The sequence below is a fragment of the Amblyomma maculatum genome, chromosome 1 (assembly GCF_055883805.1).
Source record: "Amblyomma maculatum isolate TAMU_Amacu chromosome 1, ASM5588380v1, whole genome shotgun sequence".
NCBI classification, from domain to species: Eukaryota; Metazoa; Arthropoda; class Arachnida; order Ixodida; family Ixodidae; genus Amblyomma; species Amblyomma maculatum.
The window spans coordinates 472,610,345-472,625,703 of record NC_139344.1 but is presented as its reverse complement, the minus strand read 5'-3'; the positions used below and the strand labels follow the sequence as shown (position 1 = coordinate 472,625,703).

General features: G+C 44.7%; 1 protein-coding gene and 1 long non-coding RNA gene across 6 annotated transcripts in view; one reads left to right on the top strand and one right to left on the bottom strand.

Annotated features, from left to right (window-relative positions):
* Positions 1–11,292, top strand: part of Scm (Polycomb protein Scm) — a 200,311-nt gene extending 189,019 nt beyond the window's left edge. For 2 of the 5 annotated variants that reach the window (XM_084605569.1, XM_084605592.1), the window contains 2 exons: positions 4,150–4,349; positions 6,521–11,289. In XM_084605569.1, the coding sequence (XP_084461695.1) occupies positions 4,150–4,349; positions 6,521–6,652 (332 nt within the window). In that variant the 3' untranslated portion in view covers positions 6,653–11,289. Of the gene's footprint in view, positions 1–4,149; positions 4,350–6,520 lie in introns of all 5 variants that reach the window. The other 3 variants (XM_084605586.1, XM_084605580.1, XM_084605575.1) reach the window with 3 other exon arrangements.
* LOC146209963 (uncharacterized) lies at positions 5–655 on the bottom strand. The gene is made up of 3 exons (XR_014707837.1): positions 561–655; positions 346–381; positions 5–179 (listed from the first exon to the last, which is right to left on the bottom strand). It is a non-coding gene; the product is annotated as an uncharacterized LOC146209963 (long non-coding RNA).
* Positions 11,293–15,359: the final 4,067 nt, after the last annotated feature.

Genomic DNA, 15,359 nt, shown 5'->3' with positions numbered 1-15,359 from the left:
AAAATTGAAAGTGCAAATGCCATGCTTGTACTGATCGCATTACATTTTAATGACTGTTGTTTTGTATGCCTACGTTCAGAGATGTTTACCTTTCAGTTGCAGCTGTTACTGGTGTGGCTGGGCCGCTTGACTGAACAGAAGAGGACGTTCCAGGCAGTTCAGCGTGATCTTGCTGGTTTCTGCTTCCAGTGAACAGCAATTATGACATGAATAAACCTGTAATTCTTTATGGCCTAACTAAGTTGATGCAATAAAACTGCAACACATTCATTTTAGGCCTGGTCATGAGTAGCAGATATCATAACTTATGTGAGAAAGTACGTAGAACATTTTTTATCAACTTACTCTTGGGAAGGGGCAAAATCGAGACTTGAGTAGAGCCTGCAAAATATATTTACACATAAGGAGAGCATGATAACTTGCATTTTGTTTCCAAAATCTTGATAATCTGTAACAGTCATATATTGAGTGTAGGTTTTGTTCCCTCCCGAGGCTTCGCATGGATAACACAACAACCTAGGCTACATATCTTGTACATTTTGGGAAATTACTCTACTCACATAGGGTCTCTCGAAACTGGTTCCATGATGGCTTGCATCTGTGGAAAATGTTTCCATTTAATAGTGGTGACGTCTGCGGCACCGGCACCGCTCTTCATAGTTGTTATTTGATTCCTTATCTTCATGAAGGTGTCCTTCAAATTTTTAAATTTTTTTTGGCACAGCGAACCTACAAAAAATAAAAGGCACTGTTATTCTTCGGTTGTAAATTAGCGTGAAGCGAATTGATGGCCTTCTCATTTTCATGTTTTGCGGCCTTTTAAGCCATTCAGCGCAGCAGCTACGATTATTTTGAACGGCTATTCATGCTCTGCCACAACACTCGTCAGCAGTTCTGTCTTTGGTCGACAATAACACAACCACTATCGCTTGCGGGCATCATTCCCGTGCATCGGCTGCCGGCGCAGATTATGATTCGATAAAAATAAGTAACGCTCACCACTGTCGCCCAGAACCTTTCGCATTGTACTGCGCTGCTTTCGCGGTGCCGTCAGCGTCATGCGCGTACGCTCGGGCGAGCCACGGCGCACGAGCTGCGCATGCACTGGATAGTAACAAGCAGCGGCGCGGGCAAAATTATTGCTTACGTGTGACTGAGACTAGGCACAAAACATAATACTGGCTCTGAAAAAGTCGAGCTGTGCTCCGGCATCGGCATGCATCGGCGCGAGCAAGCAGGAATAGCAGTTGTACTTACCACTGACGCCCATTTCTTTGCCAATTTTTTCCCATAACTGATCTTTGTACGCCACGTCCTTAAAATTTAGATGGCTCTTGTCGTAGAGTATCGGGTGCTCCTTTATGGCGTCGATAAACATCTCCACGGAGAACGTCGGAGTCACAGACGCGGTGGCTGCCATGTTGAAAATACGCAGGATGTGACGCCCAAAACGACACTTCCTACCGCGGCGAAAGCGGAAAAAATCGGTCGGGGACCGATCGCCCTCTCCGCGTCGCTTTCCGCCTCGGTCGGCGTCAAAAGCGACCGAATTCGCTTCGTTCGCAGGATATCTGGCGTAGTGTGAACGGGCCTTAAAACAGTAGAGTTAGTTGTTGGGCTAGTTTAGTTAGTATTCTAGATTTTAGGACATAGTTCTCAGCGCAAAGGCACGCGGGCAAAAGAAAGAAGAAGGAAGACTTGGGACGAACACAGAAAAGTATAGGAAAGCTGCGTGGTATATCGAAGTCAATTTCATCGGTCGTTCGATATATCGAACTGCGCACGACGCATTGGACGGTGCGCCTTTTCCAAAGACGATCGCATCATTCTCTGCCGTTTGCCCTGTGACGTTTTCAAGCCACGTGCGGAAGGAGTGAGAGGGTACAGTTTGGAGACGGCTGGTCTAGGGCAGCACCGCGCCCTTTCCCCAAAGGCGCGCACATCTGCAGTGAACGTTTGCCGCGCGCCAGCACGTGACGTTTGCAAGCCATGTGCGTGAAGGAACGAGAGGGAACCAATGCATCCGTGGTGTTTGGGAGAGGGGAAAACGCGATAGAGCGAAGCGCAAGTGTGTGCCCACTCTTCTGCCAAGCTTTATCCGAGGAGGCTTTATCTACCCCCTTCCTCTCTCTTCCCAGTCTTCGTTCACAGCAGGACGCACTACGCATGTGCAGACAAGCCAGCTTGATCTGTGGCAGATGCTTTCTCCACTGGGTGTTGTGAACTCTCTGCACGCGGCGGCTGGCATGTGATGCGCGTCTCGCGTTGTCGTGCTGAACGTGTGTAGCTATGGCGGCTGTGGACACTAAGAAACGTCAGTTTCCTTTTTTTTTTTTTTTTGCGGGAGTCTTTCGTTCTTTCGTCGTGCTGAACGTGCGGCGTGGCGTATGTTATGACGGCTGCGAAAGTTAAGAAGCAGCATTTTTTATTTTTTTCATTTCACTTGTCGTGCCGAACGTGGGGCGCTGCGTAAGCTATGGCGGCTGCGGACATTAAGAAATGGCAGGTTTCTTCTTTTTTTTTGTGTGTGAGAGTTGTTCATTCTTGCATCTATGAATCAACGAAAGCACGTGGTCAGCTGCGATCATGACATCGGCTTTAGCATTGTTCGCTTTAATCGGCATTTGCAGCTATCACGCTTTCCAATGATTTTGTGGCAGTGGACTTACGCCCACTGCAAGCGCGGCACTCTGACAAGTTCGCTCCCCGCCACCGCGGGATATATCAAAAGTATAGTAAAAAGATAAACACGCCCTGGCGTTGTCGCTGTGCAGCATCTTGGCACGCTGCCAATAAATGAGCTGCGATATGGGCGTGCAACGGAACGTTTTCTTTTTTTTTTTTTTTTTTCAAATTCTTGAAGGGTAAAAGTGGGGTGTGAGTCCATTCTACGAATGGGTTGATTACGCGACAGACAAATACAGTATCATTTTTCACGATCGCAAGTGGCGTATCAAGCCGATTTCTGTATATCGATATATCGAACTGTTTCGCGATCCCCTTCGAGTTCAATATATCCGGGTTCGACTGTATTAATACTCTAATAAATAAACAATATTCAACAATCAACACTTTCCGGTCGTTCGCCTGGAACCAACAGTCCAGCTTGTGCAGCCATTCCCTAATATGTCAGTAGTTGTCCATGCCTTACGGTTCGCATAATAGTCAACTGTAAGGCTTCCTGAATTTTTAAAACATCTAGGTTTTCGGACTTGCCAATCACAAAAAAGATGGAAAAACAGGGTTGAGGGCCCTGCCATGTTCTAACATCATCGCGCCCTCAACCCTGTTTTTTTCATCTTTTTTTGACATTTGTCATTCTTGCGCCTCTCAACCCTGTTTTTCCTTCCTTTTGACATTTGTGCTGTGCACCGTGGAATTCATTGTCTAGTGGTTTTTAGCGATGATACCTCTTTTGTTGTCCGGAAAGATTACGACTTGATTCCACGTCCTCACTGTCACTTAGAATTATGCCCCTGGTGGCTTTTTACCCGGCATGTGTATATAAGTGCATGTTTCAGTTTTCTTGAAATAAAGTTGAGCGCTATGTCCTAGCTCCTGCTCTTTTTTTCGGATTGTGTGCACGATGCTGATACAAATAAAAGCTACTGGTGATCGTAAATGCAGGGCTGAAGCTGAGTTGGTTCGTAAAGCGAAAGATGCCAAGCTGAATCGTAATGGGGAAAAGCAGATAGGGTCAAAGTAGCATCAGAATAGCAACAAATGAGTCAGTAAGTGGACGCATTATTGCATCTGCTCTTAAGGCGAAGCTTAACTGTCGTCCCAATATTTTTTTTTATTTTACAACCATTCACTAATTGAACAGGTGGGCAGAAGTACAAGAGATAACATGTTTTACGAGGCAACTCATGCTGAAGGTGTTTTATTAGCAGAAAGGGACCAGGGTAAGTCAAACAAGCAGATAGAAACTTTGTAAACTGTGGCAAAAGAGCACGAGGCAAATACATATTATACTACATAAGAAAAAATATGAGACATGGTTATTTGCAGTGCTTTTAGTAGTTTTTCGAAGTTTATGGTAGATTCAGCTGTAAAATTAGCGGCAGGCAAGCATTCCATTCGTTGATGGTTCCTGGGAAAAATGAATTTTGGAAAAGGTTTGTGCATGATTCTTTTCTGCCCTCGCAGCCAGCTCAACGACTAGCCAGTACTCAGAAAGGCTGCAGAGGCCTGCTGGGATGAGCCCAACTGCTCCGGCTGCCTCTGTTGTCAAGCCCGGTCCACCACCTTCCTCTCCTCCTTTGGAGTGGAGCATTGAGGACGTGATCCGGTACATCTCCAGCTTGGATGCTGCTCTGGCTGCCCACTCAGACCTGTTTCGAAGACATGTAAGTTGTGGATGTATCTCATTGGCACCGGGTACAGGAAAGGAAAGATATGTGGCTTTTTTTTTTAAGGCGAAAGCCTTTAATGGCTCATGTTGTCGTGGACAAAGTGTGTCCTTCTTTTGCGGCGTTCTGCCGAGGCGGGATGCGTCCCTGACTCCCTGCCAATGTAGCACTGCAACGAATGCCAATAAAAGAAGTCTCATCTTGTCTGGATTTTCTGCCATCTGCAATGCCACACTTGAATGTGCGCCAAGGAACGCCACGCGACCTCAGCGATGGTGTACCGTCCAAACTCACACTTGATGGAGAAAGTGTGATAGGTACTGTGCCTTTCCTTTCCTATAAACCAATTATAATTATATGTAGCACTGCAACGAATGCCGACAAGAGGCTAGCGATGGGAGGCAAATTATAGGATAGGAAGGGTAGGCTTTCGCCATTCTCCTCTTAAGAGACATCTAAGAGACCCACTAATTTTTTTTTTTCATGGATGTTTAAAGGGTAATTAAACCTTTCGAGCATCTTGCAAAACTTGGATGAGTCTGACCATGAGCTATTACATTCGAACCCCGATATATAGAACCCGGATATTTCGAATTTTGGTTATATCGAACTCGCGGAATATCCCTTTGAAAATCCCATGTAAAAGTATAGGAAAGCTGCGTCGTATATCGAACTCAATTTCACCGGTCGTTCGATATATCGAACTCCGCACCACGCATTGGATGGTGCGCCTCCCCCAAAAACGATCGCATCACCTCGGCAGTTTGCCGCGTCTCGTTTTCAAGCCACGTGCGGAGGGAATGAGAGGACACAGCTCGGCGACGGCTGCAGCGAAAGCCCTTCCCCCAAAGGCGCGCGCATCTGCGGTGATCACTGCCGCGCTAGCACGTGACGTTTGCAAGTCACGTCTGAAGGAACGAGAGGGAACCAGTGCAGCCGTGGTGTTCGGGAGATGGGAAAAACGCGATAGAGTGAAGGGCAATGGTGTGCCCACTCTTCTGCTGGGCTTTATCTCTCCCCTTCCTCGGTCTTTGTTCGCAGCAGCACGCACTACGCATGCATGGACAAGCCAGCTCAGTCCGTGGCAGATGTTTCTCCAGTGTGTGTTGTGAACGCTCTGCGCGCGGCGGCTGGCGTGCGATGAGCGTCTCGTGTCGTCGTGCTAAACGCGCGCAAGCTACAGCGGCCGCGAATGCTAAAAAAAACGGCCGATCTAATTTTCTTTTTTTTTTCTTTTGCTTTTTGCTAGAGTCGTTTATTCTTGCTGTCGGGCTGAACGTATGCTATAGCGGCTGCGGAGGTTAAGAAGTGGCAATTTTTTTTCTTCTTTTGCTCGAGTTCTTGTCGAGCTGAACGTGTGGCGCAGCGTAAGCTATGGCGGCTGCGGACGTTTAGAAGCAGCAGCTTTTTTTTTTTTTTTTGCAAGAGGCGTTCATTTTTGCATCTATGAATCAACAAAAGCATGCGGTCGGCTGCGGTCATGTTACTGGCTTTTAGCACTGTTCGCTCCAAACGGCATTAGCAGCTATCACGCTTGCCAGCGATTTTTTAGCAGTGGACTACGCCCGCCCCACCTCAAGCGCAGCACGATAAATCGAACCAGGCTTGTGCAATCAAGCCATCACGCGGGCACTCTGCCAAGTTCACTCCCTGCCACCGCAGGATCTATGAAAAGTGTAGTTAAAAGATAAACACGTCGTGGCGTTATCGCTGCACAGCATCTTGGCACGCTGCCAATAAATGAGCTATAGATGCGACGGTCGAAACGGAGAAACGCGCACCAAACAGTGGGTTCATTATGCGAGTGGGTTGACTACGCGACAAATACCGTATCATTTTTGACAATCTCAAGTGGCGTCTCAAAGATTTCTGTATAGCGAATTATCGATATATCGAACTATTTCGCGATCCCCTTCGAGTTCGATTTATCCGAGTTCGACTGTATTGGCTTTTCTGCAGCATATCCTGGCACATACCTGTGGGCCACAAAATTTCTGTTCTAGTGGGCCATTGGGATTGCTTCCGAGTTGGTAGTGGGCAAATTTAGGCTGCAGTAGACCCCTATAGCAGTACCTGTGTGAGCGGCAGTAGTTTGCAATGGTCATAGCAAGTGTGGAGAGAGTGGTGTATGCAGACCTGTGCTCATGTTTTGCCCATTTTTCTCGCAGGAAATTGATGGACGAGCACTGCTGCTCCTCAACAGTGACATGATGATGAAATATATGGGCCTCAAGTTGGGGCCTGCCCTCAAGATCTGCAACATCATTGACAAGATCAAGGGCAAGAAGTCGCTACTGTGACGCTGTATCGCCCCCCTCCTCCAGAGTTGTGTGTGCTGGGCGTTGACAAGATCACTCCTGTCATGTGCAGCACCTGCGCATCACTAGCAAAGCATGTGGTGCCCTGTGCATCCTCATTTGGCCACACCCCCTCCTGCCCTGTGAACGAATGCTGTGGATTGTGTTCCTCGAGTACAAGTGTTCTGCCTTGACTGATCGAGTGAATGTTGGCTTTGTTTTTCGTCTTCCTGAAGCCTTCAGTCTGTTCCTTTACAAGAAACTTGGTTGTGTTGTGTGTTTTCTTCCATGAAAGTGAAGTGTTCTGTAGCCTCACAGTCTGCGACGATTCAAGAACTGCTCGCGTTGGTGGGGTGACTCTACGTCTGCCTTTTTGACAAACATTCGGCACAGCCTCCTGTCATTGCTGAGCAGTGAAAATTTCTTGTGTGAGTCCTGGCCGTCATCAACTGTTACTGAAGCACTTGTTTGATTCACAACTGTTTTGTTAGTGTATGCATTTGTCATTGTGACCGGTCTTCTCTCGTGTTAAAGGAGAGGGGAAAAAATGTGCTTTTGTGTTTTCACACTCCATAGCTAAAGAATGAGCTGGCAATTTAATTTAAGGATAACTAAGCAGTTGCAAACTTCCTGCTGCTGTTAAATTTGGTTTGGTTTTGTTTTATTGCATGCTCAGAGTGAAAAATCTAAGAAAAACCAAACTTCATCACGTTCCTTTCTTTTTTTGTGCATAAGATACCATCCTGCGTCACGGCTCATTCACTTATTTATTGTTATGCTGCGAGAAGTTTCTCCACATCCGGTGTGTTCGCATTTTGTGTACATATTCCTTTTTTTTGCCTCTCTCACATTTTGCAGGCAGGTGGAATTCAGTGGGTTCCTTTATTTAATGTCAGAATACTGGTCTATGCAGTTTCCCCATTATGGTTGATTGTGTCAAATAGCTCAGTATGTAATTTGCTTGGTTGTTTGCTTCTGTTTTTCAACCTGTTTCATTTCACTCTTTGGTCATGGATGCTTAACTCCGTATGTAGTTTCAGTTTGCTTTTCCGCTTTTCTGACCCTTATGACATGTCATGTGGGTAGGAGATGTGCTTCTTACCTTATCTGCTCAGCTTTGCTTGATTTTGATCATGTGTTCATGGTGCACGTTGCTGTGGTAAAGAAAAGCTGTGCAGTTAAACAGTAAAGAGAAAGTTCACCTTGGCTGCCTATAATGCCGCCTTGGCGCAGTTGCCATTTCAGTAGGGTACGCCAGTGTTTTGTCATGCAGGGAATTAAATCTAGTATTATATTGTGGGATGCAAATAAATATTGCTGGCTAAAGGCCGCAGCTAGCATTGTTCAGTTCTAACTCTAGTGAATGTATGTGTTAGTTCATCTCTCTGTGTCTGCAGTATCGGGCATTTTGGTATCCTGGGTGTGGAAGTATTATTACAGTGAAAGAAAAGAGAGAGATTGACACCGCTGGGAGGAACGCTGGTAGCTGCATACCAAAGATGCTAGAACCAGGTGTATTGCAGAGAGTAATGAAAACTTTTTGGCAATGCAGACCTGAAGGCTGCATTTTGATGCACTGGTTTCGTGTAGCAAAGTGACGGAAGTGTTGTGCTAAGTTATAGGTGGGGCCGGTGTGTGTCAGCTTGCCTTTGTCTCGTTCTGCTTACCAGCTGTTGTTTGGTTCGCGCTTATTTTTGCACACATTTGAGTGCAACAGGTTTCCAAACCTGTCATGCTGTGATGCTATCTTGGCAACGCGATTGCAAACTGGTGTATGCCATGGTCTGGTTAATTGCATTTGGGAAATTATGAACTCATTTAGGGTTCAAGTTCTGCCAGTCACTGGTTGAGGTATGAAATTCTCTTTTGACACGATTATGTGAGCAGAATTAAACTAAGCTTAGTGCATCCAAAATGTTCCTGCTAAGGCTAATTAGTACCGCCAGGTTGTACAACTTTCTCAAAGCATTCTTGTGCTTTGTATAGCTTTAAAATAAGATTGATCTTTTTTTTTTAACTGGTAGTGTTTGCAAATTACAGCTTTGTTCCTAGCACCCCTATATATAGGGTGGGCAGTCTTGTATGGAGTAGCTCTTTGGTACTTGGTATATTCTGGTGCAAAGGCACTGGTGTCATTCACATGCCATTGGCAGTACCAAACTTCTCAAATGTGTGCTTTGGTCTTTTGGTTGTAATGAAGCTCTGACTGTAGCAACATTGTAGTGTAAACCTAAGCTTAGGATCGCAAAATTTTGGTGCATTTTGTATGGGTGAAGACGTTTCATGTTGTACTTTTGAATTCTGCAACGGTGGTCTCTTCTCTGCTGGTGTTTTCTTGGGGTTTGATGCAGCAAGTTCTTTCTGTGATGTGTAAGGATGAAATTGAAAACACTGGCAGCAAGGTAACAGGCATTTAAACCTCAGTCTTAGTGTGCATTTAAATCCGAGGGGGAACTTTATTATTGACTAGAAATAGTTCCTTTAGTATGAACCTTATAGTGTTCTTGATGTTAGTTGCATGTTATCTATGTTAATTATGGTGGCATGTTACTTTTGAGGCTATGGGTGGCTTTTCTACCCCAGTCATAGTCAAACCAGTGCTATCCAAAGGCAAATCTTTTTTTTCGTGCTTTTTTGGCGATTTTTGTGAGTGATTTTGACCTTTAAAGGGCCAGTGTGTTGCAGCCTCCAGTGTGGCAATTTACGGTGACCTGTCTGTTCTGATCTCTGCGCATCGGTCAAGTTTCCGCTGTGTGATGTTACAGACATGAACCTCTGTTGCTGCTCAGGCTTTTCTTTTTCTTCTAGGAAAGTCTTTGTTGGAATGCGATGTTAATCATAATTTTGCCTTTCATTTCATCATTTTGATGGAGTGCAGAGCATTCAATAATTGCCCGCTGGACTTTTGATGAAAACTTCATGGTGGTTGTTTGTGGTGAATATCATTGATGTGTCATAGTTATGGGGGTTCATCTGGCTACTATTTTGCAAGTAATTTGTTGTCATTTTGATAGCTACTGCATACTCTTGTGCATGTGAATACATGTGCAAGAAATCCTTCTATGTTAATAGGCATGTGGTATACCATATACATGACTGTTTAAGTGCTGTATGCAGTTGTTGTTCCTACCAACAATAACAAAGGATTGTGATGCATTGGGAAATGAGTTCTTGTCATTACACTTCACACACACATCCTGGCTTGCAGTGGCCGCCAGTACTTTGAGAAGCATCTTGGGTCTGATGAAAGCAGGAACTGGAAGAACAGTGTGCATCAGCACACTGTTCTTGTTCAAGTCCGTGAGTCCTAGGCATAAAAATGTCTATACTCTCTACTTCTCTTAAAGAAAACCTGAAGGTCATTTGGTGCTAAACATTTGACCTTCAAGCGGCGCAGCAGAGGTGTGACATTGATTTCATGCCACATGGCCTCACCCGGTGACGTTTGCATTACGTGCGCGGTTGAGAAAGTGCTGTTCGCACCCGGTCTAGCTTAGTTAGATATTTTCGCCCGACAATCAGCGTGCAGACATCATTTTCGTGGCCACCGCTACCGGCCATTTTTGCGCTGCTGTGAGCACGTTTTTGCTAGGATTGTCAGAAGAAGCATCTCATGAATAGCCACGTTTCTGATGAAGCATAACTCTAGGATCAAAATGTTTACTATGTTTACTCCCTGCAGTGATTCAGGGGCTCGCTTGTTGCGATGTAAATAATGTGTTGTGTTGTGTGAGTTTTGTGGCACATAGGCGACCCTGGCCATCATGCGCTAAGAGCAAGGTTTGAAATTAGAGATTTTACAGTTGGTTTAAAAGCTTTGCTTCTTTAAGGAATGAAAAAACGTGGGAAATATCAATGAGTGACTTTTCCCCTATTAGTAAGCTTGGGTGCAGTTTTGTACATGTGAATAAAACGTGGTTAGTGGTGACAACTTCTCCGCAGAGTTCGCATGTAGGTACATCTCGTTTTGTGAGTATGAAGTTGTGTGCTAAATGAGTGTGACCGATTCGGAGGCGACATAAAACTACTTCGATGAAACGCTCTTGGTGAGTACATGATTTCCATTCCTCCATCACTGGCTTCACTGAGTGTAATTTGTTGCTTACTTCCTTGTCCCATGAATCCTGCCATTTCTCTTTCAGTTTTCGTTGTATGAATTTTAGAACATCTTTATGCGGTGTGCTTACTTTTTCTATGTTAGTGCTCCGAACGGCTGAGGCGCATACATCAGCTCGCTCATTACCACTGATCCCTACATGACGGCACCCAGCAGATCTTCACTTCACGTCCTTGTGTTGTTACTGTTCTTATGCAATGTATAATTTTTCCTATCAAGGGTTGCGTTGCATTTCTGGAGTGTAGTGCTGTGATTAAGCTTAGTGAGTCAGTGTAGATTATTCTCTTTTCAAATTTTCTCCTTACTATTTTTCCACAGCTAGCAAGACTGTGTAACTTTTGGCAGTAAAAATTGATGCACACTGAGGTAACCTGACTGTTTTTTCATTTTGTCTTCTGCTACACCACTACCGACATAGAAAGCTGTTTTAAATTCGTCTGTATAGAATGTTTTATAGTTTTCATACTTTTCATCCAAGGCCAGGAACTCTTGTATTATGTGTTCAGGTGGAGTCAGCTTTTTACGAAATTGTGTTAGTGTAAGGTCACATACAGTAGGCAAACTGTACCAAGGGGGTAAGGGTTCAGGGCTGCAGGCAATATTTGGAAGTGCATTAAATATATTCATTTCTTGGCATTTCTGTTCGTAATGGAGGATTAGTGGCTTTATTTGCATGGGGCTTGTTGTTAAACAGTATTCTAGATGGACATTTTGTGACAATCGGGTAACACAAATGTTTTGGTAAGGATCTTAATTTTTAGCACGTAAGTACACATTAGCATTGACCTTCTGTCTTCGAGAGGTGTTTCATTGGTTTCGACATGGAGGCTATTTATAGGAGATGTTCTGTACGCACCTGTCGAGAGTCGCAGGCCGAGGTTTTGCACTGGGTCAAGACGTTTTAGGTAGGACGGCCTTGCTGACTTGTGCACCACGCATCCGTAATCTTAGGAAGAGCCTGCTACAGTGTGATAGATGCGCATAAGGCAGGTTCTGTCGAAGCCCCAGTGCTTTCGTGACAGCACTTTGAGTATGTTTAGAGCTTGAGAAGCCTTCTTCTTTAGATTATTTATGTGTTGTAGGAATGTCAGTTTCCTGTCAAAAGTTACTCCCAAAAATTTGCACTCATTCTTTAAAGGTAATATGGTGTCGTTTAGGCGTAAGGTTGGTTCAAAAATTTGCACTCATTCTTTAAAGGTAATATGGTGTCGTTTAGGCGTAAGGTTGGTTCAATTTGTAAGCCTCGTTTGAGTGAGAATAAAACGGCCACTGTTTTTTTGAGAAAAAACTGAAATCCATTTTTTTCTGCCCATGATGCAAGCCTATTTATAGTCAACTGCAGTTGCCTTTCACATGATATATTCGAGGATGTGTATGCTATCTGCAGGTCATCCACATAAACTGACTACATTACACATTTTAGTATTATTTTGCTTATTGAGTTCATTTTCACAATAAAAAGAGTTGCGCTTAGGATGCACCCTTGAGGTACTCCATTCTCTTGGACAAAGCTTCTTGAGAACGTTGAGCCTAGTCGCACGTGGAATAAATGGTTCGACAGGAAGTTTTTTAGGCAGTTTAACATCCTGCCTCGGATGCCAAATCTGCCAAGTCACGGAGAATACCGAACCTTCAGAAAAGACAGCAAGGCAATGTTGTTTGTGTATAAATGCTTCACGGACAGTGTTTTTAAGGCGGACTAAATGGTCAGTTGTAGAACATGCTTTCTTAAAGCCACATTGGTGAATGTCGAAGTTCCCGGGACTGAAAGATAAATGCTAGCCTCGTTTAAAACACTTTCGAAGGACTTTGCAGGGCAGCTTGTGAGAGCTATGGGTCTATAGCTGCCAGGGGAGGTTTGTGGCTTCCCTGGTTTCAGGAATGGCATGATAATAGCTTTCTTCCAGGCATCAAGGATATTTCCAGTTACCCATATTTTATTACAAAATTTCATAAGTGCTTCTATTGCAGGTGTGGACAGATGAGCAAGCCATTTCATAATGTATTTCATCTGGCCCAAGTGCTGTCCTTTTCCCAGGAGACAGCACCCTATTTATTTCTTGGACTGTAAATAGAGCATTATATGGTTCATCTATGCTTCCATTTGTTGGAAGTTGTTTTTTTTCGGCCATGCGTTTGAACTTTTTAAAGGATTCTGTATAATGCGAGGAGCTTGAAATTGCGGAAAAACGTTCACCTAAAATATTAGCTTGCTCCTCTATCTGCAGAAAATCCCCCAGGCTTTGTTTTGTTTTCTTTTAGCTTCCTTGCAGTCGCGTGAATACCAAACCTTCTGATTCTTTTTAATAACTCCCGAGGACTGTGGGATAGCTATGCGTGCTGCTGTAATAATGCAAGCCGTAAACCTTTCATTCAGATAATCTATGGTGAGGTCATCGGAAAAACTTTTTCAAGGTTGGCTTTTGATTTAAATAGTTCCCAGTCAGCAAGGTGAATTTTCCACCTGCGTAGCTTGTTTAGGGTCACAGATGATGATGTTAGGCAGATTAAAACAGGCAGATGATCATTTCCATGGGGTTGTCAAGGACATCCCATGTAAAATCCGTAAAAACTGATGGTGAGCTAAACGACAAATCTAAGCAGCTCATTTTTCCCATGCTTGGGGAGCAGTATGTGAACTTTCCTGTGTTTAGCAGGCAGATATCATTGCATAAAATAAAATTAAAATTTTGCCTCTGGTGTCTGTCTGCTCGCTTACCCAGAAAGTGGAATGAGCATTAAAATCCTCCACTAAAATATATGGTTCTGGTTATTGTTCTAAAAGTTCTTCTAAATTATGAAGTGTGACCGTTAGTTGCGGCGCAAGGTATATGGAACATATTGTTATTGTTTTAAAATCAATTACAGTTACTTCAACGGCTTCATACGTGGTTTTTAAATCAATCTTTCGTGTTGCAATATTACTCTGAACCACGATAGCAGCCCCGCCAGAGAGCTTACTTGAATGTTCCCTGTCACACTGTAATTTTTTAGAATATTTGTTTGTAGTGGTCCTAAGTTGGTCTCCTGTAGGCACAGTGCTACAGGGGCAATAAAATTTAAAATGTCTTTTACGTCTGTGTAGTTTTTTAAACGTCCTCGGCGGTTTCAATGAACTAAAAACACCATGATTATAAGCTTCAAGGAGTAAGGTAAAAGCCTAGTGTAGTGAGTCTCTTGGACCCGTTATTGGGGTTTTCTTTTTTGTTTGTTTGTTCAAGGGTGGCTTGCCGCCCCTGAAAGGGAGGTGGACCGGTGTACATCGCCTGGCTAGAGACGCTGGGGGTCCGCGACGCCGCGGACCGCCCCCTCCAGCGGAGGCGGACTTATGTCCATTGCCTGGCTAGAGGTGCTGGAGGCCCGCGAAGCCCTGAGTGTGTGTGTTTGAGGCCCCTCCCGGTGTGGGGAAGCCTTGCAGTGTGCTGATTCAAAGGCCTGCGGGCCTTTTTTCATAGATGGCAGGGCAGCTCGCGCTGCGTCTGCCTGGGCGGTGATGGCTCTGCCTGAGCAGCGGCCTCATTCTCGTGTGGTGTATCACCCCTGTGCACCACATCGGAGAAGTCTGAAAAGTCTGTTCTCGTTGTGAACGAAAAAGTAGTCATTTCGACTTGTTTCCGTGCCTCTGGATATGTTATTTCTTTTTCTCTTTTCCATGAAGGACACGACCGTGAGTAGGCGGCATGTTCCCCATTGGCAGTTTGCACAGAGTGGTACTGCATTGCAGTTGTCTGATCCTTGAGATGCACACTTGGCACAAGTTTGACGGCCGCGACAACTCTGTGAGCCGTGGCCGAACTTTTGGCAATTGAAGCAGCGTCTGGGGTTGGGTATATAATGTCTCACATCTAGTTTCAGGTAGGCCACTTCAGTAGATTCAGGGAGGGCACTGGATGCAAAAGTGAGTAAGTGCTTTGTATGAATTTTTTTGTTGTCCTTTCTGATCTTTATTCTGTGTACTGAAATGACATTCTGACCGGCAAGGCCTTCAAGCATTTCTTCTTCAGTCAGATTTAGGAAATAATTTTCAGAGATCACACCACGGGCGGTGTTTAGGAATCTATGAGCTGTGATTGAAATAGGGATCTCTCCGATCGACACTATGTTGAACAGTTTTGAATACTGGACATTAGCTTTGACTTCTAGCAGAAGGTCACCACTGGGCATTTTCGATACCTTGTAGCCAGGCCCCAAGCCATCAGTTAGGCATTTTGACACAAGAAATGGAGAGATTGTTCGATTGTTCTGGCAGTTTTCTCTGTTTCATCGCTATGTTGGACATGATATTTGGGAAATATTTCTTTCGTTTTCGGGGAAAACTGGGCAGTGCATTCGGTCCGCCTTTTTTTCCGAAGGTGATCACTTTAGTGTGAAGAAGAAATGAAAAGTGTTTGTTCTTCGGCAGCAGTGCCAGCCACCCACCACCGAACCTAACAAGGGGACGGGACAGGAACATCCAAGACGTCCTACCCGCGCCAGCTGTACACCGCCACTATAACCAAATATGGGGCAATTCAGGGTGGCTGCACAACACAAGGTTAACCCTAGCCGCCAGGAGAGCAGAAAATCTGAAGAGAATACAGGACAGGACAGGTC